Source organism: Sinohyriopsis cumingii, chromosome 3, assembly GCF_028554795.1.
Source record: "Sinohyriopsis cumingii isolate HCF-2022 chromosome 3, ASM2855479v2, whole genome shotgun sequence".
Taxonomy (NCBI): Eukaryota; Metazoa; Mollusca; class Bivalvia; order Unionida; family Unionidae; genus Sinohyriopsis; species Sinohyriopsis cumingii.
Window position 1 is genome coordinate 72,788,538 of NC_142963.1, and position 25,661 is coordinate 72,814,198.

General features: G+C 35.8%; 1 protein-coding gene across 2 annotated transcripts in view; it reads left to right on the forward strand.

The window, feature by feature from the left end:
• The window catches only part of LOC149803089 (prominin-1-A-like), a 215,064-nt gene that overhangs the window by 92,543 nt on the left and 96,860 nt on the right, over positions 1-25,661 (forward strand). For both annotated transcript variants that reach the window (XM_089952675.1, XM_089952676.1), the window contains exons 11-16: positions 1,648-1,721; positions 7,270-7,416; positions 10,223-10,349; positions 14,106-14,194; positions 16,508-16,589; positions 20,620-20,766. In XM_089952675.1, coding sequence (XP_089808801.1) covers positions 1,648-1,721; positions 7,270-7,416; positions 10,223-10,349; positions 14,106-14,194; positions 16,508-16,589; positions 20,620-20,766 — 666 coding nt within the window. The remainder of the gene's footprint in view (positions 1-1,647; positions 1,722-7,269; positions 7,417-10,222; positions 10,350-14,105; positions 14,195-16,507; positions 16,590-20,619; positions 20,767-25,661) is intronic.

Below are 25,661 nucleotides of genomic sequence, written 5' to 3' on the forward strand. Positions count from 1 at the left end.
GATTTGGTTATAACAAATCTCTCATTTATTTTCCAGTTTCTAATATTTTCAGCACATGTATAGTTTAATAAAGTAGGCCAACAGTATTTTCTGTCCACGGCTTTGTCCATGCTACAGTATGTCCTTGTCTTAAAGTTGTTTTTTTATGTTTTAACTTTGGTTTGTTTATTATTATAAAACCAGTTTTTCTTACTTTCCTTATTATTCTATCATCTTGCAAACTGTATTTTATCATGCTTCTTTTTTAACATATTTTTATCGAGATTTTTTTGTGTGTCAGCTAAGAAAAAGAGATATTCCTTTTGTTCTCTGAATTGTAAACATTGAAGTGGTTAAATATCAATATCAGTATTAATATATGTGATTATTAAGCATGATAACTTTTGTTTCCCTATTAATAGACTAGAGCCCATAAAATTATCAGGACCCCACCCCCAAAACATATTATCACTATAAAATGTATCCAACGTTCTACAATTCAGCAAACTTATTTTCAAACAATTTCACATTTCTCCATCAAGAAAAGATGGTCTAACATTAGTGGATACACCAGCACCAATTTAGCCTATGGGGGCATTATGTGTACCTGTGGATTTGCCCCCTGAAAAAAATACAGAAAAGTTTTTATCCTTATCCTCCTTCCCCCACCCACTACTTTTTCAGCTTCTCTTGCTACTTTGTTTTTGATTGAAATCCCTGCAGATTCTTGAGACTTCCAAAAATATCATAAAAGAGTCTTACAATTGGATCAAATAGGGCAATATTTTTTTTAAAAAAATGATTATTTAGTCTAATCTGCATCTTGTCTTTGTTGATCAAACATAGGTTAATGTATTTCCAAACAGCCCAAGCAAGAAATCCGGCTGAGATGTCTTTGATGTGCTTCATCATATTTTCCAAAGAAACACTTGCGAAAGTATTGGAGAGAAAAACACTCCAAGCAGACATATTTTAAACACATGTATAGTCAATCCAATACTCATGCAAACATAGCTTTCCATGGTGTAGATGTTTTATGTTGCTTTAATAGGTGTTCTTACAACTGAGCTTGAGTTTGAGCTTGACATTTTATTAACCAGTCACAGGACTTTCTTATTGAAAAGCCATTTTTGTTTGGCTTGGAGTTGAAACTCAATCTCAGACTCAAGCTTGGTTTTATGATTTCCAGGTCAGATCATCAGTTGTTTGTTTATCCTGCCCACAAAAAAGGGTGGAAGAGATATACAAAAAAAAATAATCAGTTTAAACTTGGTAGACCTTTTAGTTGTCATCTTCATAATAGGAGATGTGGTGGCTAAGTAGTTAGCATGCTGAACTTGTGATCAAAAAGTTGTAGGTTCATATCCTTCTATTAAATTAGCTTCGGTCAGCTATCATGATGTGTCCTTGGGCAAAGCACTTTATTCGAATTACCTTGGCACTAAATAATCAACATGTGTTGCTGTGCCATGAAACACCAAACCAAACCAACAAATCATCTTCAAAATACGTCCTCATCATTGTTGTCATCATTGTCTTTATCATCATTACCATTAACATCATTACCACCTGTCATCACTTCCACCACCACCATCATTACCATCATCATTTTTCAGCACCACTACCACCATAGTTATTGTAATCAGTTTTTTAAAATTTTTATTACAGATAAAAAGTTTGGATTCTCCCTTGAATTGGACCAACAGTCATCAGGACCTAATCAATAAAATTGGAGATTACATGTAGGTTTTAAATAATATGTTGTTATCTCAAGTAGAAGTATGTATTTTCACTTCATTTCCTTAATAAATGAAGTGTTTATAAAACAACACCCACAAATATGTGCCTCCAACCCCAGGGTAATGCCCCTGGGGGAAGCAGTTCGAGGGGCTAATTTTAGTTACATAAATTATCTAAATTAATCCTTTCATACCTAAAACTATTTTGCATCACTAAACACCGAATCATACCTGCTGATTAGAAGTCTTTATATGGTTGTTATTGTGATAGGGTTTAATGCCATTTTTCAGCACAAATAAGCTATACATGATGGCCAGTATAAATGGTGGAGGAAGAACCTGGGAAAATCATGGAAAGAACCACCAAGCTGTGAGAAGCTGCTGGCAAGCTTTCTCACATACCCAGATTGGCCAAGCCCGAGACTCGAACCCATGCAGACAGAGGTGAGATGGCAGTGATCTGTAATAGTGAGTGCTTTAGACCACTCAGCCACTCAGGGCACTTCTTTATATGGAATGATGTACGAGATACATGACACTACAACACACATATGTTTGGGAGGGATAACAAAATATGTTTTTCTCGTGGAAAAACACATGGATAATTACCCAAGTAAGACAAAAGTCCACTTCAGCTTTCTGAAATCTCTTACAGATTGTTTCACTTGAATCTCATTGTTTTTCTTGCACTGCATTAGAACAACATTCTTATCACTTTCTCAACAGTATCTTTGTTCTTGTTCATGGTGTAGGTGTCAGTGCCTAACGTTTTTACACCTGCCATAAGGTTGATTGTATTGTGGTATAATATCTGTCAGTCTGCGTGACCTTCCATCTTGTTACATATTTCATTTCCACAAAAAAACTTAAGTTCTTCACCAGCTGTAGTTACTAAACTTTGCAGATAGGGGCCAGAGATCAAGGTCACTGTAACTAAAAGAGAAAAAATGGTTTTCATGTGATAAATGAGTTGCCCAGCTTCTACAGTTACGAAACTGTATGGATGTCTTGCACACAGAGTAAAGAATAACTGTATTGATTTTGGGATCGTAGGTTAGATAATGTGACTGAAAAAGAAAAATGATTTCTCCATAGTAACTCGAATTTTTTGCACTCTCTACAGTTAACAAAATTTGTGTATTGCTTCCACTTATGATAATGGAGATTCCTTTTGATTTTGTGGCCAAAACATCTCAAGGTCAAGTTAAAGAAGAATAATTGTTTTTGCATAATATTTTGAATTGTATGTATCAACAGTTACCAAAATCTGTCATTAGCTTGCACTTGTGGTAAGGAAAAAGCCTATCGATTTCAGGGTCAAAAGGTCCAACATCAAGGTCACTGTGGCTGAAGGAAAATGGTTTCTCACAGTTACATTAGCTCTACAGCACACACTTGGAACAAACTATGTGGATGACTTGCACTTGGAATAATAAGCCTTTTGAGTTTGTGGCCACAAGATTAAGTCAGAGTCACTTTGGCTGAAAGAAGAAAAGAAAAAAAATCGTTTCTATAATGTAAATTTAATTCTGCATCTCACATCTGTACCAAATTTGTGGATGACTTGAATTTGAAGAAAGGAAAAAGTCTATTATTTTGGGGTGCAAAAGTCAAGGTCACTAGCAGGAAGAAGAAAAATGTTTTTTTGCAAATAATTTTCAATTGTCAACTTCGTGTACCTTCAATGAAGTTTGTAGGTGACTTACACATTGGTTAAGAATGAAGCCTGTTGATTTGGGAGTCAAAGGCCAAAGTTCAGGAACACTTACTGAAAGGAAAACAGTGACAAGGGCTCTGGGTGGCTGAGTTGTCTAAAGCACTCACCTTTACTGATGACTGCCATCTCATCTCTTTAAAATCTCAATCTTGGCCTGTGTGGGTATATGAGAAAGCTTGCCAGTATCTTCCCATAGGTCAGTTATACTGGCTGCCATTAATAGCCATTCCTGTGATGAAAAATGGCATTAAGTCCACAGTAACTTAGGTTCTTAACCATTTACTTAACCAAACTTTGTGGGGGGTTTGCACTTCATGTATTGAAGAAGCCAAATGGATTTCACAGTCTGCAGGTCAAAGGTCAAGGTCATTTTTGCTGAGGGAAAAAATATTTTGCAAAAAATTCTTTTGTTCTAGAGGAAATTCCTTATCCAAACTTTGTGGATGGCTTGCACTTAGGGTAATAAAGAACATTTAGATTCTGGGATCTACCAGTCAGAGATCAGTCTTGGTAAGTCAGTAAGAAAATAATGGTTTCTGCACGTTACTTTTAGTTCAAGGCAGCATTCTTGACCAAAGATCAAGGTTACTGAGATGCACTGGCCAATAATCTCCAGAATAAGCCATACTCAATTAAGGCCTCGATGGAGGACTATTAGGACAAGGTGGGCATATAATGTGCCATTCACAGTACCATTATTGTGTTCATCTCCATTTCCCATAAACAGGCTTATATGACCAAAGGGAGTGTAGTGTGAGGAAAAAGTAAAGATGTGTAATTTTGAATAGGCAGTAAATAACAGAAATCAAGTTACCATTATCAGGTTTCGAATTAGCAACAAGTGAGCAGGAGAAATTTGGAAAACGTATGACTATCAGAGGACAGTTGAAAAGATCAGTTTGTGGGAATCGGGAAATCAATGGCAATTGTGGGTAACCGGGTCCTATTCTTCTTAAATGTACTGCTCCAGTGGCCTAGTGGTTAGAGTGTCTGCCTTGGATGCAGGAGGTTGTGGGTTCGAACCCCAGCCGAGTCATACCAAAGACTTATAAAATGGTACTAGCAGCTGCCTTGCTTGATGCTCAGCATGAAGAGGTTAGTGTTAGGACAGTTTGGCCTGGTGTCATGATAATGTGTCTGGGTGGGACATCATGCTACACATCTGCGGCATGATGCCCCAGTGCTAGACATCACTATAAACTGTCACACTGCAGACATCATAGCGATATAATTGAATTTTTTTTAAAGCTCATTAAAAATCCAAAACACACAAACATACACACTTCATAATTGCTGTGTCAGCATCAAGACAAGTCTGGGTAACTGTGTCATATTCTTCATAAATGCTGGGTCAGCATCATTTAGTTATTCTGTGGTCCATGGGGCCTGTCCTTCATTTAGTAAAGGTTAGCCAGTCATATTCTGTATGTAATGGAAGTGGGTGTTAGTATGTGATATTGTATACATAAATGTCTTGAGCGGGAATAAATAGAGATATATATATATATAATATTGAGAGGAAGAATAAGAAAACTTGGTAGAATGTAGAAATATATTGCTTAACCATGAAGCAACTAGTGTGAAAACTTGAAGAGCTAGACAGAATATATATATATATATATGTAACAAGATAACCAGGTGGGATTTTCGGATTCATAACAGAACACTTTTGACAATGATATAAATACAATGTTTAATAATGGATGACTTGAATGAGCAGCTAATTATGAAAATGTGTGTATATATATAATCCAAATATTGGATTTGATTAACATAAGAATGCACAGACTTAATGATGAAAAATACAAATAAATTAATTTAGCAAATATAAAGACAAGGGGTGAATGGTTCACATTGATTTGATAATGAAACAATGGATATAGTTTACTCAGGTAGTAAACGATGTAAAATTTTACTCATGTAGTAAAATGCATTCACTCAGCGAAATTATGGTGATAAAAATAGGGACAGATATTCAACTTATCTTTACAGTCCCGAAAGATACACTGGGTTTTACAAACCCCAAAATTAGCCCACAGCTAACAAATTAAATGTGGGGGCCCCGAGTGGCCGAGTGGTCTAAAGCGCTCATCGTTACGGATCACTGCCATCTCACCTTTGTCTGCATGGGTTCAAGTCTTGGATTCGGCTAATGTGGGTATGTGAGAAAACTAGCCAGTAGCTTCTCGTGGGTCAGTGGTTCTTTCCAGGGTTTTCCCAGAGTTCTTCCTCCACCATTAATACTGGCCGCCATGTATAGCCTATCGTGTGCTGAAAAATGGCGTTAAACCCTACAACAACAACATCTAATTACATGTATGGATATACATCATCAGTACACTGTTTCAGCTCCACGGCTGCTACAATTTCAGCTTCACAGCTGCTACAGACTCTGACCATGTGGAACACTTTGAAACACTCGGAACAATCCAAACATTAGACACTCCGGACATTCTGGGCATTAGACATTCTGGTCACTTCAGACACAGTCACAGACAGTGACACTCTGGTCACTCCAGACACAGACACTCTTGTCACAGACAGAGACACTCTGGTCACAGACAGTAGACCTTCCGGACACTCTGGACAGTAGACAGTAGACATTCCGGACACCCCGGACATTAGACCCTCTGGACACACCAGTCACAGACAGCTGAAAATATATCCAATACCGTGTACTATACATGACACAGGCATAATGACATAATGACGTTATACATGGTAAGTTATATAGATTACAGTATCAGCACAATAATTTCAAAATGACAGGTTCAAAAATAAACCTAATCCTGCACGATAAGAATCCTACTATATTAAATAGTTCTCAAAAAAAAATGTAGCTTTACATTACTACTATAAATCCCTTGCTAAGTTGAAAACAAGAATAGAAATATGTGCATCATTCTGCATAAACCAAAGCTACATAGCAAACATGCAAAAATAAACGTGGTAATACAGTAGTTATAACTTATAGACTAGAAATTAATAAACTTACATACCTCTGCAGTTGAAGATGTGCAAGTCCTTGAAGCAGACAGCCCACTGACAAGACTGTTTCGTATTGTAAAGAAATGTACATACAGTGAGGTATTTATACACAGACAGTCTGTGCATTGTAGGCATTCGGATTGTCCCATCGAGAGCACTTCACACATGTGGCATGGGATGAACCAAACTCACTATATCGAATTACGACACAATATACATAAATCACCCTCAGGTATCGTTGTACACAAAAAACAAAACCTGAGTCCATGTATTCAATAAAAAAAGGAGTTTAATTCTGTACATTATATATATATATATATATATATATATATATATATATATATATATATAGTATTTATCCAAAATGACTTAGTGATTTATTATATACCACTGAGGTCCTCTCGTCCTCTCACTCCAAATCCATAAGGTTATATGGATAAGAAGAGATCCTGGGTCAGACATTGAGAACCCATCGGGTCAGAGTTACATGCATACTAATTAAATTTGATGACTGCATTTATTTTTTAGAGTACCACTCACCACTTGCAAAAAATTGCCACAGTGACCTACTTTTTTAAGTTAGGGTAAGGAATCAAAAGCAAAGCAGGCAAGACTTATGATTCTGCATAACTCTTTTTCTTGAATACTGCATAGCAATATATTTATTTCATAACAAATGGATAGATTTATTTATTTAGTGATTATTCAGCAGTTAATTGATCAATGTGTTGATGTGTTTATTACACTGAATAACATTATAAATGTCTATTTTCTGTTCCTTACATCCATTTATCACATGGAAACATCAGTTATGAACAGTATATAATCATCAACATACATTTTCAGCTGGTATGCCACTATTGGATTGAGTTGTGTGTTGATGCTAACCGTACTATTCTACTATCTTGGCATACTGTTTGGTTTGTGTGGAGAGCGACCTGGGCATGATGTGCAGTGCTGTAACAGGGGAGCAGGAGCCAATTTTATCTTGGCGTAAGGTTTAAATTGTTACCATTTGATTTTGTAGCTATGTTTTGTTAAACTCTTCTGGGTCCAGACTGAAAGAGCTTTTGGGATGGTCTGTTGTCCATTCATCCATTAGCAGAAGTTTGTTTACCACTTCACCTCCTAAATTACTTGAAGGATTGCCATAAAACTTAGCACACACATTCATTGGAAGGTCATAATTGAAAACGTTGCTTTGACATCCAGTTTTATTGCCTACTTATCTAGAATGGATGGTGATATCAACATGATGTCTGGTTGGTCCTAAGTCTTGAAACATCTTGTTATTGCTAAATGGAAAGTAATATCAACACGAGGTTTTCACTGTAAGACATCTTAAATTAAATTGTGTCCCTCTGACCTTCATTGTGGATACTGTGATGACCATCGCTGTACACCTGTATGGAAATCATATTGACTATTGGTTTTCACTAGAAGACTTCCTATGATGACTAGTTGGTGCTAATGAATCTGATTCCAATCTGACATCCAGTATGGCCACCGTGACAGCCATCTTGAAAAACTTGCTATTACTACTCTTAACAGAAAGTTTTATCAACATGGAGATTTGCCAATCAAACTTCAAATATTTCCACCATAAAGCTGTCTTAAAAATCTTACTGCTTCTCCTCCTAAATGAAAAGTCATAGTGACAAGTTGGTCATGAATGAAAACAGTGCCAATCTTACACACAGTATTATCACCATAGTGGCCATCTTGAAAATCTTGTTAATGCTACACCTCCTGAATTGATAGTTATCTTGACACAATGTTTTCTTTCTCAAGCTTCTCATGATATCTAGTTGGTCCTAAATGAAAATGGTTACACACAGACGACCAGTATGGCTGCTACAGTGAACATGTTGATATATTGTTACCACTTATTCTCCTGAATGGATGGTCATATTGGCATGGCATATTTACCAAAGTCTTTTAATGGTGTCTGATTTATTTCAAATGAAATTAGTATGGATCAGTGGCTAATTTTAAAATCCCATTGCCAAAGAATGTCGGAAATTGTTGCAACACTCAGCAGTTAAAAAAAAGAAATGGTCATATATTGATGGTCATATTGGCATAGCATATTTATCAGTCTTTTAATGGTGTCTGATTTATTCCAAATGAAATTAGTATGGATCAGTGGGTAATTTTAAAAATCTCATTGCCTGAGAATGTCAGAAATGGTTTCAACACTCAGCAGTTAAAAAGAAGGAATGGTCGTATATTGAATTCCTGGAAAATCTTTTTGGACAGTAGAGTGTCCTTTGCGGGACTCTTGTTATCTGGTACTTTTAATAGGTAAGGTTAGTCCTGCAAACAGTTTAAAGACATGACAGATGAATGTATAGTTGGTATATTTAAGTACATTTAGTGAGTAATTTTGAACAGTTCACCTTACAGACCTAACTGCATATTCTTTAAGAGGATCCAAAAGAGGTTGTGTTTTCCTTGCTTTATTATTATCGGATCTTGGAAAAATATTGAGATATGAACCAAAATTGGATTGAATAGTCAGTATGGCAATTCATGATTTGAAGATTTGTAGGAGTCTAAAATTAGATTGTTTTATCAAGAAATAAAAACTTGCATCAGTTTTTATATCATTGTCTGTCCTGCAGTACATGATGCAGGTTGTAAAATGAAGTTGATGCAGCTTTCCATCGGTGGGATTAGACCTAACTACATGTGCCAGTGTATTGTGGATAATTTTTAGTTTTATATTACCCAAGGCAGTTGAAAAGAAGGGAAATAAACCCTGGAAAGCCATGAAATAACCTAATTCTTAGGGAAATGGAACAGATCCAATGATTAATTGGCCCAGGGTGAAAGTAATTGTCACACTAGAGTCAAAGGTTTCAAATTGTTAGTTCTACTGTTCATAGAGCACAAAAGCTTTCGTGATTGTTTGTTGCCGGTCATCTCTCATCCATCATTCTGTCCATTATAATAAGCTTGTGGTCACTCCTCCTCCTCCACAATACTACTTGGAGGATGGCCATGAAACTTTACATACATATTCATCTCATGTTCTAGTCTAAATGAAAATGGTGCTGCTCAGATATCCAGTATGGCTACCACATTGACCATCTTGAAATTCTTATTCCTATTCCTCCTGAATGGATGACCATGTCAGCATGAGATTTTCACTTAAAGATTTTTTATGATGTGTAGTTGGACCTAAACAAAAATGGTACTGATCTGACATCCAGTATGGCCAAAATGGCAACCAATTTAAAAATCTTGTTATCATGTCTGTACTTGAACAGAATGTCGTATTGAAATGGGGTTTTCACAAGAAGACTTCTTGTGATGCCCATTTAGTCCTAAATAAAATTGGTACCAGTCATGCATCCATTGGTTTTAACACTCAACAGTTAAAAGGAAGAAATGGTCTTATCTTGAATTCCCAGAAATTCTTTTTGCCCAGTAGAGTGTCAGTCCTTTTGAGGGACTGTTGTTACAAAGATTATTTTTGTTAATTTGTCTCTCCAATGTTAGGGTGACATTAATTTCATGGTGTCTGCCAATTGTCCATTCATCATCCTGAACTTGTAAGCTATATTTCAGCAAAACCAAACCTAACTGGATATTTAGATGCCTTTAGGGGATTCCATGGCTTTTAAGGTATTTCAGGTATCTTAGGACCTACTAAACTAGATTTGATATGCAGATGCCATTGGAGATTGTCAAGTGACCTTTACCTAATTTGGGGGGCTATGGGGAAAGGAGAGGGGTAGCGGCTCTAGTTTACTTACAAAAACAATTATCATCTTGTTTCATTTTTATATTCTAGTGGAAGTGTCTGGGGTTTTCTATTTGTGTGGCTGCTGATGCTGATAGTTATTTTGTTGTTCACCTCAGGAGGATTGGTGTACACTATGGCATGTCGATACCTCAATGGAGGAGTGGAAGGAGTGAAGGTATTAATGTTGTCATAAAATGTACAGAATTTCATTTGGAATTGGAGCCAAAATTTATGACAATTTGAGGATGTTCATTTTTTTTTTGTAGATAGGGAAATTACTCGAGAAAATATAATACACTGAAACCTCTATACTTAAGGTCAGTTATGGAGAAAATTTTCAAAATGTGTAGATTAAAAATCCATTCTGCAGGAAAAATGTACTCCAGTTGATTCATGAAAGTTACTGTTAAAATTAATGAAGAGTAAGATGGTTCAAAACTACCAACTAAATTACCTCCCTTGATTAATGCTCAGCCTGCATATCATTCTAGAACAAGCCAACCAGTCACTAATGTAGTCGTTTTTTGATTGTATGGTTTTTTGATGTTAGCAAGAGGGATTTTGTGCGGAAAACAGTCACAGATTGTGATCATAAACAGGTATATTTTGTCACCAATAAGGAATTTTTTTTCACAATTTGCAACATTGGTGAAGCCCAGGATGATCCCTGATATAAAAATCCTCATGTCTGTCCATTTTCTGTGTGTCCATTTGTCCTTCCATCGATCACACAATCTTCTAAAAACAACTAGTCTCATGATTGTTTTGGATTGCCAGGAAACATGGATATTATTGTCATCACCTAAAGATGTGCATAACAAAAATCATTTTGCTCCTGCAATGTAGTATTTGACAAAATCATGTGAATGCAGATAGTCTCAACTGTTTTCATTGAATCACCATGAAACTTGGTCAGTGTTATGGTAATCATCAAAAGATACACAAATGGCCCAATAAATATGCTCCCACAATTTTGATTAGTTATACAGTGTAGTTCTTTTTCTCACTATGCATACTGTATTGTATGAGAGAAATTTGTGAATGCAGCTTCTCTTGCAGTTATTGTTCTTTTTTTTACCAGGAGTTGGATGTAAAGTATGACAGAATATTGTGAATGCAACTAATCTAACAGTTTTCAATGGATAACCAAGAAATTTGGAAAATGTTGGTCATTATCATGAGACTTGCATATCAACAAATCAGTCTGCTCTCACAGATTGCCCTGTTTTACCCTGCAGCTGAAGTACACTGCAGGACATGATCTTGTGGAACACACGTTGTTGTCTTGGATTTTTTTATATGGATTACTGCGAAACTTGGTACATGGTATGGTCATTAACTAAAGATACGAATATTGACAGATGTTTGTGCTTCTGCAATTTTCATGAGATGTAAGAGTTACTGCCACTTGCAAATTACAGCTGGATGCAATATCTTTGAAACAGTTTTGAACTTATTGTTTACTTTAGACATCACCATCATGGGGGTAGAAGTGCCGTGTGGGTGGTGGTAGTTTCCATCATTAAGGAAGGTATGGTGGTAGTTTCCATCATTAAGGAAGGTATGGAAATTCCTGAAGAATCTTGTTATGACTTAAATGATATTAACATCATGTTTTCATTATTCATGCCAAAAATAATTGAACAAATTAACTTTCTTTTTACAAGATGGTTGTATGTCACAAATTGATGGTGAATATTACAAATATAATTTTATTACATACCCATTTAATCTTGCATGGCTAATCTGGCACTCAATACAGATGTTCTGTCTGTGATATTATATTACACAACCAAATTTCCGTATCGCACAGCCAGACTGGAACTACTTCTACAACTTGAAATATTACTGCTGAGAAATTAGAGTTAGCTGAGGTTGATAACAATATTTTGGACAAAATGCATGACAGCAAGTTCCCATGAAGCTTCATTTCCAGTGGACACCAAACATGTGAGGGCGAGAGCAAGTACTTTGTTACTGAAATCTTGTATTGAAAGTTTAAAAGTCCAGGCAAAACAAGGAAAACTTAGGGAGACAAGTCAAGATTCAGGGCATAGTTAGAAATGCCTCTACTCTTAGAAAACTTTACCCATGTTTAATTAGACACTTAAATTGGTGCCTGACTGATGACTTTAATGAAATGGGATGGTTTATACCATGAACTAGATATCCAATAGTTAACAACACATCTATAATTAATGGATAGTAAATAGCTACAGCATTTGATCTTCAAATGAGTTTGCTAATTGTCACAACTTGCTGAATTCTAGGCACAGTGACATTAAACAAAATGGTTGAAAATATTGGAGAAAAAAACAAACTTTTGAACTGTACACCCGTTTGATGTTGTTCTTGTTGCAGCACTGACAAAAACAGCGAAGAGACATTCCACAATATAAATCTTTTACAAAACAAAATCACCCAAAAATCATTTCAGCTTCCACAGTATTTTCTTCTTTTTTGAGTAAATGTGTTTTATGTTTACTGGCCCACTCTGATAAATATATTACCAGGTGTTGTGATCCCACTGAAAGTTTCCCTATTATACCATCAGTGTAGCTAGTAAATTGTTGATTTTAATATCAGCTGATTTGATTTTTATCAATAGGCTCTCAGATGTCAGCACTGTTTTTTTTTAATTAGAATTATCTATAATGTAAACTTAATCATCACGCTTAAGTTACAGCTTTTAGATTGCATCTTATACAACAATTAACATACACATAGCAAATTCATTTACTACAAGGTGTTGACCATTTACTTTTGTGGGGGAGGTGATTTTCTTTTGAGCTGAAATATTTTCTTTTATCTCAAGATTTTTAATATTTTTTTCCAAATAATATCATGGATATAATATGTGTTAATTTGCTATAAATGAGAGCAAAATATTTTCGCCAATTATTCACAGACAGAAATTAAACAAGTGTCATGCCCTTGCCCGAGAACATTGAGTTGTTGGTTTCTAATATAATTAGTGTATACCATGGTCATTATCATAGTATGTTTAGAAATACCACAGTAAAAAATATTTCTTCACCTAAGTTTTTGTGTGAGAATGAAATAATGAATTTCGAAATTATGTCGACTGGATCAATTATCAACATTCTTCCTAAGTTTATACAGAGATAATAATAGTGATTGATTGATAACTTTTTGGGAAAGGTCCTTGCAAAGGGCTTGAATTTCCTGGTGAAATTTCAGTATAAACTGTGTGACTGTATTTTACGTAGTTATTGCCCTTGATCAGCATCGAATAAACATGCATCCCAAGGTATTTTGAACACATAAGCATTCACACTGTTTGTTTTCTATCAAGCATATTTCTTGAAAGACACTTTTGTCTTGAGATTATCTTGGATGAGTTGGATGTTAAGCAGATTTGGACCATTTGGTAAAGTACTTGCCCTAGATTGACCAGATATTTTAATACCTTTGGAAAAATATTCTTTTTTGTTTTCATTTTTTGTAGCTATGAAGCTGCACATTTTAGCAAGCCTGTAGATGATGCCAATTTCAGGAAAGATTTTTCCATATTTTGTTTGCCTACTGCATGTGATTGGCTTTGTGTTACAACCAGTTGCCCAATTTCCTTCCTTTTGGTGGGAGGTGGATTGTGACTGGTCATTGACAACTTGTTGCTTTTGGACCTCCTTAGATGAAAACAAATATGTACAATTTTGTAGCATGGAAAAATTGTCCAAATGTTATACCCTTTTTCAATTATATTTATTAATTTGAAAGCAAGAATTAAAAAAAAAGATATATACATAAACACATGAACTTTTAATTTTCCACCATTATTTTAGTTTAATAGTGGCATTATAAGTTGGCCATGTGTTCATAATAATTAAGGTTTTAATATGTACTATAAGAAGTATTGTCTATGTTATTTTTGTAAAGTTAAATTTATGAAGAAATTTTACTTGGACAGACATTTGAACCACTTCTCAAGGATGGATTTAAATGGAGCTTGAGTGATACCCTGAATGTGTCTGAGGCATCAATCAGTGGTGCTCTTAGGTAAGATTTTGTATTCTTATTATTATGGTTGAGGCAAATAGTTAAATTTGGTTAGTTAAGGTGAACATTTTGATTCATGAAAATATTTTGTTCATATTGCCTAATATAATGATGAATATGTGTTTTTGATGCATATGTGACAGGTTTGATTCATAGTCATGGATGATACGCTATAAAATTCTTTGTGAACTACCCTTCCAGCAATGAGTGTGTTCACATTCTAAATATTGTATTTTCTTAGTGCTTTATTGACAACACATATTTAAAAAATGTTGTTTTAATGTTGTGATTGGTAATGATTTTAATTCCCCTAGAGTGTTATGTGATCAAGCTATGACATATATGGTTGTTTCTTTTTAGATGATTTATTGTCTCACCTGCTGAAGCATGTTAAGACATATACATCACTTTTCCATATGGCAAGGGGGATGATGGCAGCATCATTATTAATGTTTTGTGTTAAAGATTTTGTGGTAAGATCCAGAAGGATACAACTATGTAATAATGGTTCTGTGAGATACTTGTAATAAGTCACATGTACAAAATGTATGTAGTTAACCAAGGTTGGTCTTAGGATGCCAAAAATAATTTTCTTCCTGTCCAAGAACAAAAAATAGTATTTAATTGTCTGCATAGAAACAAACAAAATAGTCCAAGTCCAGGCAACAAAATTGTTGCTACCCTGAAATAAAACAACAGATCATTTGTACTTTATGTTGATGGTAATAAATGAAACGAAAATCCACAATTGTCAAATTACCAACCATTGTATTGTAATTTCGACTACATTCCTTACTACACTCAAAATGAAATGAACAACACATTCCATAGCATCTTTTTGATAATTACAATTGAAAGACTTCAAATTTTTCCCACATTATGATTCTAAACATTCAATGACAGAACAGAAACAAACATGCAGATGAGTCAAGACACCTAATTTGCTGCTCAAATCAGATGTACTTCATGTAGAATTGACACAGATAAATCCAGTCCATAATCACGAAATTTAGTAGAAAAATACCAAAATCCATTTATTCCAGACCATATGGAAAAGTTGTTGCAATGTGCATTCATTCACAGTATGACTCTAAATTTAAATTGTAAGTAAACCAAAATGACCATTGCTTTCGAAAGTGATGTCGAGCATGCAACTATGTTCAAATTTTGCTGGGTGGAGTTACGTGTGCATTAATATTGTTGTTGTGTACTGATGAATTTGCACTTGTGTATTTAGTTTGGAATACAGCATAAATTCAATAACTTTGTTTCTTGCAGTGTATTTTTGTTTATATAATTAAGCCTCAGGTAGAATAAGAAAAAGTTATATAATAAAAAGGTTACTGCATTCGTATGGGAAAATATGAACTTGTTTTATCAGATGGATATACTGCACTCCCAAGTTCCTGCAGTATTCATCTGAAATGCAGTAAGCTATAAAACCACCATAGTTAAATTCCCATAATCTACATACTTTACACAAGTTGCTTCAGAGTCTATCATTGCACACAGTGAAAATGGATGAATTTTAATTGTAATTTTACACATAGCTGGGGAGAAAAGAATTGCATTTCAGTAGCATGTAAGATAGTAGAAGTACTTATTGGTGAGAGTCTAAACAGTTTTACTTGCTAACACAAACACAGATGGGACTTGATACAAGTGGTCTTATTAGTCCTTAACAGAAATGGTGCTGATTGGATGTCATTTATTGTCACCATAGCAACCATCTTGAAAATGTTGTTATTGTTACTTCTTCTGAACAGAAAATCATTAACATGTGGTTTTACCAGAAGACTTCTTATGGTGTCTAGTTGGGTGTAAATCAGAATTGTTTCATTAGAAAATCCAATGTTTTTCCACAGTGTCCATCTTCAAATCCTGTTATCATTACTCCTTCTGAACGTATTGTCATATCAACATGGGGTTTTCATTTAAAGATTTGTGAGTCTACTTGGTCTTGAATAAAAACGGTGATGACCTTAGTCCAATATGCCTGTCATGACAGCCATCTTGAAAATCTTGTTATTGCTACTCCTTTTGAACAGAAAGTAACACAAGCTTGGGCTTTTCACTAGAAGGCTTCTTACAAAGTCTAGTTTGTCTATAATGAAAACAATAGCATTCTATATGAAAAAAGTGCTTTATCTACTTTTCTGTAATAACCTTTCACTTCTATTCAAGTATGTTGCATTTTGTTGAAGAAGTTGATCTGCAGTCTTCAATAACTTAATAATAAATTAACTCCATAGAAAATCAAAGAATATGTTATGAAATGTAAGTGTAAAATTAACTGTTTCTTTTATTCTACAGCAACTGCAAAGAAAATAAAGGACTGTACACTGCAATATATCTTGACCAAAAGATAAATCTGGATGTGTTGATAAATATGACAGTAAGTAATATAAATCCATATTTGTATTCAACTAATGTCATGTGCATCATTTAAACGTCCATTTGAGGAAGGGTTCAAAGGTCCAAGTGTCTGATAATTGAGGAATGGTAACATTTTAAGATACAGGTCCAGGTCACAAGACCAGGTCATTAGTAAGCTGAAATTCTGTTTAACCAAATCTTATTTTTGTCCCTAATTCCTTCTCTTCTAAATTTCAGTAAATTTGCAGTCAGTAATCCAAAGTCCTAGTGCTAATACTCTGAACCCCACTCCTAATGCAGTCCCTAATGTCAATTTTCTACTGAAATAAGCCATATAAAACTGAAATTTAAATCAGAATGTGGGAATGTCTGTTAGTCCTACTGGTCATAGACCAGAACTTATGGGCAGATCAGTTGTTCATTGCCTCTTGTCCATCCAGCAATTAGCACAAGTTTGTTATCACTACTCCAACTTAACTTTTCAGAGGATTGCCATGAAACATTATACACACATTCATCCCCTTGTCTAGTTTTGTCCTAAATGAAAATTGTGCTGCTCAGACATTAAGACATCAATATGGCCACCACAGTGGTCATGAAAATCATATTGCTACTCATTCTGAATGGATAATCATATCAACATGAGTTTTTAGCTGAAAGACTTTTTATGATGCGTGTTCAGTCCTGTATGACAATCTGGCCACTATGATGTCCAATATGGCTGCCACAGAGGCCATCTTGAAAGTCTTGTCATTGATACTTCTACTAAATGAAAAGTCATATTGACATGGGGTTCTTACTGGAAGACTTCTTATGATATCTTGTTGGTCTGAAATCAGAATATTGCCAATTGGATATTGGGTTTCCCAAATGAAAATGGTATCAATATGGCCACCACAATGACCATCCGGAAAATATTGTCACTACTGAATGAATGGTTGTATCAGGATGGAGTTTTTACTAAACAACTTTTTATGATGTCCAGTTGATCTTGATCAGTGGGTAAGCAAAATATGGCCCTTTGTCCAGATCCAGCCCATGACCTGGTTTTATTTGTTGATTTACATGATAGGGTGTGGCTTAAAAAATGTCTCTTTTGGCCTGTATCCAGGAGGAAGTTGTCCAGGCCTGGTCTGACTGAAAATGGTGTTCATCTGATGGTGTGGCCACTACAGTGGCCAGCTTGAGAATCTTGTAATTTAAATCCTCCTGAATGAAAAGAAATATTGCCATGTGGTTTTCACCAGAATAGTGCTTACAATGTATCGTTGGTCCAGATGAAAAAGGGTAAATCTGATGAAAATATTATCACTACTCTTTCTGAATTAATGGTCATTTCAACATTGGGTTTTTGCATATTTTATGTTGTCTGGTTGGTCCTAATGGTGCCATTCAGACATTCAATATGCCGGCACAGTGGCCATCTTGAAAATCTTGATATTACTATTTCTCCTTAATGAATGGTTATATCAGCATGGGATTTTCACTGAAAGACTCCTTACGATAACTAGTTGGTCAAAAATGAAAATGGAACCAATCTGACTTCTAATGTGACTGCCACAATGGCTGTCTTGAAAATCTTGTTATCACTATTGGACCTAGAGGTCCAGTCAGATTGACATTGTGCTTTCATGAAAAAAACTAATTACGTCTTATTGGTGCTAAATTGAAATAATTCCCATATCAAATATGGTCACCATGGCATCTAAATGAAACTCTTGTTATCATTAGTCCTTCAAATCAGAAAGTCATAACAAGATGTGGTTTCCACTAGAACACTTCTTATGATGCCTTGTTGGTCCAAAAGAGAAATGGTGCCAAGTTGATATCCAATATTACAAGCACATCAAGCATCTATTTTGAAGAATATCAGTGATGGTTTCAACGTTCAGCAGTTGAAAGGAAGAAATGTCCTTATCTTGAATTCCCAGAAATTCATTTCAGTCAGTAGAATATCAGTCCCTTTGAGGGACTCTTGTTATGTTCACTGAAGTATGAAACTGGGTAAAGAACAGATTGTGTGAATGGTGGATTTATGCTAAATTTATACTTTATCTTCCAGTTTTGTACACAGATGAAAATTTAAAAAATCAACTAATCCAATAAAACAAAAAATATCAGTGACTTAATTTGACTCTTACTTTTTCACAAAAATTTTCATTTAAAAGGTATGCACATTTTGCTACAAACCTGAAAGACTGGTGGATGAGTAGAAACTTCTTTTGAGTGAATGATGTCTCAAAATATAAATAGATACTAAGCTGGGTTTTTCCCTTGCATTCATCTTTAATCTAGAGTTAGTAGAAATAATAACTTAGTTTTATGTGTGAAAATACTTTGTTCAATACTTGTTATAGTCAATGATTTAGTTTTTTTTTAAATCTTTATGAAACAGACATTAAAACATAATAATATAGTGCTGCATAACCCTGAAATTACTCATGGACAGATTCTCCCCGGTGAACACTCCGGTGGCCTAGTGGTTAGAGCATCTGCCTCAGAAGTGGGAGGTCATGGGTTCAATACCCTGCCTAGTCATACCAAAAACTTACACAAATGGTACTAACAGCTGCCTCGCTTGGCACTCAGCATTAAGAGGTTAGTGTTAGGACTAGTCGGCCTGGTGTCAGGATAATGTGACTGGGTGGGACATCATGCTACATGTCTGCAGCATGATGCCCCAGTGCTTGACATCACTAGAAACAGCCACACTACAGATATTGTAATGATATGACTGAAAAATTGTTAAAGCTACATTAAAATTCCTAATCACACATACACACACTAGATGGGTCTTGGTGGGATGAGGTTGATAGGGTCTAACATGATATATTTATTTCTTCAGATTAAGCAGTATTTCAGAATCGTTGGGATGTGTGATGGTGAGCCTTTAAAGATAGGGATAATATATGGTTTGCTGTATGCAGACATTTACCAGAGTAAAATGATTGAATTTGAGATTTAAAAATTCTCTTTTGACTGCTCTTTTATTCTTATTCTTATATGATCAGTTATTAGATTCCAGAGTTGTATAACAAATACAAAGAAATGTATTTGTTAAACATGAAAAAAATCGTGTACTCAAGCAGCACTTGAAATTCCAATGTTTGATTACACTAATATCACAAAAGCTCCAGCCAGACTGGCCAGAATCAGCCTGATCTTATAAGAAGGTTCACCTGCCAAACTGGCCAGAATCAGCCTGATCTTATAAGAAGGTTCACCTGCCAGACTGGCCAGAATCAGCCTGATCTTGTAAGAAGGGGCACCTGCCAGACTGGCCAGAATCAGCCTGATCTTGTAAGAAGGGGCACCTGCCAGACTGGCCAGAATCAGCCTGATCTTGTAAGAAGGGGCACCTGCCAGACTGGCCCGAATCAGTCTGCTCTTGTAAGAAGGGGCACCTGCCAGACTGGCCAGAATTGGCCTGATCTTGTAAGAAGGGGCACCTGCCAGACTGGCCAGAATCAGCCTGCTCTTGCAAGAAGAGGCACCTGCCAGTCTGGCCAGAATCGGCCTAATCTTGTAAGAAGGGCACCTGCCAGACTGGCCAGAATCAGCCTGATCTTGTAAGAAGGAGCACTGGCCAGAATCAGCCTGATCTTGTAAGAATTATAGAAAAAGATCTTATTGCCTTCTGAGCATAACTGGAAATTTTATGTACAGATCGCACCTGTTTCCCTCCATAAGACTTTACCCATACTGTTTCTTGTACATGCTGTAGGAATTTGTATAATTATAGTTTTAAATTATAAATAATCTGCTACTTCTCAGTTGTTGCAGCAATTCTTTAGCTTAAAATATTTAATATTAGATGTAAATGTGAGATTTCTTTGGTTTTTATTGTTTAATTTTACTTAAATAGAGCCACTACAAACATTTGAAACCAGTTTGTTTAAACCAACATTAAAACCAACATTCTCTAAAAAAGGATAAAACAAACAAAATTATGCTTTCATTTGGACTATAGTCTTCAAACCATACATTTTTTTAATGTGAGTTGTAAGCAAACCAAGTATAATTTTTGTGTATAATATTTTTTCTTACAGGACATCAATGAGCAAGTAAGAAGTTTAGCAAACTATAATATTACTTTATCAAATATAACATTACTGACTACACAACTGAGGAACCAACTTGATCAGTTTGGAAATACATTATTGTCCAATATCAGCTTTAATGAATTTTTAAATCAGGTGAGTAAATTATTTAATCTTTCACAAATGAATGATTTTGCAAATGGGTATGATGTGTCCATCACAGATTTGTCTAAGATCCTTAACTGACATTTCTATATATGCTTTGAATTATGAAAATCACAATAGAGCTGTATTTTTTCATTACTAAATGTTCTTGAATTTATATTCTCAACTTCAGTTTGTACAGTGTGGTTATTGACAACGTACATAATGTGTTCTATCAATCTTGCAAGTAGTTTGCTTGGGCCATTCACCACAGCTGCTTCATTTTGGTTTGTGGTCAGATGAGATGTAGGATTTGGCAAAAACCCAACACTCTTGTAGCAACAAGAAGAGAACCATGTACTTCTTTGTCTGACCCCTTCTGGTCCCAGACCGATAAGCAAGCAAAGCCTTTCCAACACAAGGAAAATGTGATCATCTTCAACATGCTCCAGTAGACCTGTGCCTAAGTCAAGGGGGTCTACATTATTGGATGGGTTGAATTCCATAGATACAGAATCCATTAGAAATTCTCTATTGCCTAAATGGTCACATGCCACTGATCAGTAACTGGTCACTGGGTGCCAGGAACTGGGCAAGATGATAACTAATGTTCTCCAGGTTTCTTGTCACCTGTCACTGGTCAGCAGGCTCTGACTACCAGGCAAAGTTACAATACTAGCCACTGGGCATCTGTTGCTGTATACCAGTCACAGTGGAATTGGTCTTATGCACCGGGCACCAGACAAGGTGATGAATACTACTCATCAAGCATCTGTCACTTATTGCTGACCACCATTCACCTAAATGGGCACCAGGCAGAAAGGTAAAAATTGGACATCTTTGAGGGTGGAGATGTGCTTGTTCCACCCATTATTTTAGCATCATACTCCAAACCTAAAACTTATCCTACTTTTTGCAAAGGTTCACCTGTCCATGTGCAGTTTGGACTGCTCTGCTTTAGATCTCAGTCCAAAAATTCTAAAATTCAGATACAAACTCCAGTTCCAAGAACCAGTAATTTTTGACCTAAGAAAATTGGGTCTAAAAAATTACATTTTTCTTGCTGTATTTTGTAACTTAAGTAGAAAGTCATCATTATTTGGTATCATTGTCGAGCTACATTTGTCTACTTTTCTGTAATACCATTCACTTTGGTGTATCGTACATGATGTTGACAGTACTGAGCTCAAAAATAGGGTATAACCTCATGACGCATAAACGTGGTATGCGACTGAGAATTAGAGCTCATGAGTTAGGGCTGTTGCTGTATCTTGGACTTTACGTAATCATTACCCTCTGGATGATATCATAAAAGTCACATTTTGGTCATATCACTTCATCCTCTCCTCATTCTAACTTCATTTAATGTCACATAAGAATAATGGCATCTATGCATTAGACCCGATTTTGTCAGCCACGCGAGTTGTCAAACCATTCTCCAGTCATCAGTAGATCACCCTACCAACAATAGATAAGTTCATTCTGACATCTAGTCATGGGTCTGTCTGCCTTCTTTAGCACCAGTAATAATAATAGATAATGTATTGCTGCTATTCAGTGCTGTTGATGCTATTAGTTTTGTGGGTAATACAAATTTTAGGTATGTAATGTTCCTCTCTGCCTGTTCCAATGTCCTTTCAGTCTTGATCCAAGTCAAAGAAATACAATATTCTAAATGATGAGTATCAGACTGGGACTAGGTTGGGTTTTTTGAGGCTTCAAATTACTAATTAGAGGAGGAAATACATCTTGGACTAATGACTTGTGCCTGGAAAAGTGAAAGCAGTGTAATAATAAAAAGTCTTATGTAACAAAAATTAGTTTTACCCCAAAACTACATTTATATACAGTATGCAACAGTACTGGAAGAAATTTTGAACAGAAAGCATCTTACTGATCCAGGTGTCTTAGCTCTTGCATTGATGGTGGTTGAGCAATCTCAGGCCACTTGAGCCTCTTGATTTGCTGCTAAATGGCAAATTGTCTATCCACAGCAGGTGTCATGTTACACTTGGACAGAGCCCTTGGATAACATGGCACATGCGTTGGGTGGACAGTTCATCATGTAAACTTAAGCAAGGGAATTCATTGTATTATGGTACATATTCATTTCTTAAAATGATTTGGGTGAAATAGTGACACATCTGTTTACAGTATCAGTCTATTATTGGTCTTCCTCTCCATTTGTCAGCTGGGAGTGCTGAGTTGCACAATGTGAACAGTAGATGCTTCAGCTCTAGGTCAGGCAAAGGTACTGTTTATCACGTGATTGTCACAAGGCTAGTCAATTGCAGGATTTTACTGTCTTAACTAAATCCTTCTATGTTTATGCCTCGGGCTTCATTTCTTTACACATCAGCTTATATTGTACTGCATGTACTTGATGTGCCACTTATATTGTACTGCATGTACTTGATGTGCCATTTATATTGTACTGCATGTACTTGATGTGCCATTTATATTGTACTGCATGTACCTGATGTGCCACTTGTATTGTACGGCATGTACTTGATGTGCCATTTATATTGTACTGCATGTACCTGATGTGCCAATTGTATTGTACTGCATGTACTTGATGTGCCACTTATATTGTACTGCATGTACTTGATGTGACATTTATATTGTACTGCATGTGCCTGATGTGCCACTTGTATTGTACTGCATGTACTTGATGTGCCACTTATATTGTACTGCATGTACTTGATGTGCCACTAATATTGTACTGCATGTACTTGATGTGCCGCTCATATTGTACTGCATGTACCTGATGTGCCACTTATATTGTACTGCATGTACTTGATGTGCCATTTATATTGTACTGCATGTACTTGATGTGCCACTTATATTGTACTGCATGTACTTGATGTGCCACTTATATTGTACTGCATGTACTTGATGTGCCATTTATATTGTAATGCAGATACCTGATGTGCGACTTATATTGTACTGCATGTACTTGATGTGCCACTTATATTGTACTGCATGTACTTGATGTGCCATTTATATTGTAATGCAGATACCTGATGTGCGACTTTTATTGTACTGCATGTACTTGATGTGCCACTTATATTGTACTGCATGTACTTGATGTGACATTTATATTGTACTGCACGTACTTGATGTGCCATTTATATTGTACTGCATGTACTTGATGTGCCATTTATATTGTACTGCACGTACTTGATGTGCCATTTATATTGTACTGCACATACTTGATGTGCCACTAATATTGTACTGCATGTACTTGATGTGCCACTTATATTGTACTGCATGTACTTGATGGGCCACTTATATTGTAATGCAGATACCTGATGTGCCACTTATATTGTACTGCATGTACCTGATGTGCCACTTATATTGTACTGCATGTACTTGATGTGCCATTTATATTGTACTGCATGTACTTGATGTGCCATTTATATTGTACTGCATGTACCTGATGTGCCACTTATATTGTACTGCATGTACTTGATGTGCCATTTATATTGTACTGCATGTACCTGATGTGCCACTTGTATTGTACTGCATGTACCTGATGTGCCATTTATATTGTACTGCATGTACTTGATGTACCATTTATATTGTACTGCATGTACCTGATGTGCCACTTATATTGTACTGCATGTACTTGATGTGCCATTTATATTGTACTGCATGTACCTGATGTGCCACTTATATTGTACTGCATGTACTTGATGTGCCATTTATATTGTACTGCATGTACCTGATGTGCCACTTGTATTGTACTGCATGTACTTGATGTGACATTTATATTGTACTGCATGTACCTGATGTGACATTTATATTGTACTGCATGTACCTGATGTGCCACTTGTATTGTACAGCATGTACTTGATGTGCCACTAATATTGTACTGCATGTACTTGATGTGCCGCTCATATTGTACTGCATGTACCTGATGTGCCACTTGTATTGTACTGCATGTACTTGATGTGCCATTTATATTGTACTGCATGTACTTGATGTGCCACTTATATTGTACTGCATGTACTTGATGTGCCACTTATATTGTACTGCATGTACTTGATGTGCCATTTATATTGTAATGCAGATACCTGATGTGCGACTTATATTGTACTGCATGTACTTGATGTGCCATTTATATTGTAATGCAGATACCTGATGTGCGACTTTTATTGTACTGCATGTACTTGATGTGACATTTATATTGTACTGCACGTACTTGATGTGCCATTTATATTGTACTGCATGTACTTGATGTGCCATTTATATTGTACTGCACGTACTTGATGTGCCATTTATATTGTACTGCACATACTTGATGTGCCACTAATATTGTACTGCAGGTACTTGATGTGCCACTTGTATTGTACTGCATGTACTTGATGGGCCACTTATATTGTAATGCAGATACCTGATGTGCCACTTATATTGTACTGCATGTACTTGATGTGCCATTTATATTGTACTGCATGTACTTGATGTGCCATTTATATTGTACTGCATGTACCTGATGTGCCACTTATATTGTACTGCATGTACTTGATGTGCCATTTATATTGTACTGCATGTACCTGATGTGCCACTTGTATTGTACTGCATGTACCTGATGTGCCATTTATATTGTACTGCATGTACTTGATGTACCATTTATATTGTACTGCATGTACCTGATGTGCCACTTATATTGTACTGCATGTACTTGATGTGCCATTTATATTGTACTGCATGTACCTGATGCGCCACTTATATTGTACTGCATGTACTTGATGTGCCATTTATATTGTACTGCATGTACCTGATGTGCCACTTGTATTGTACTGCATGTACTTGATGTGACATTTATATTGTACTGCATGTACCTGATGTGACATTTATATTGTACTGCATGTACCTGATGTGCCACTTGTATTGTACAGCATGTA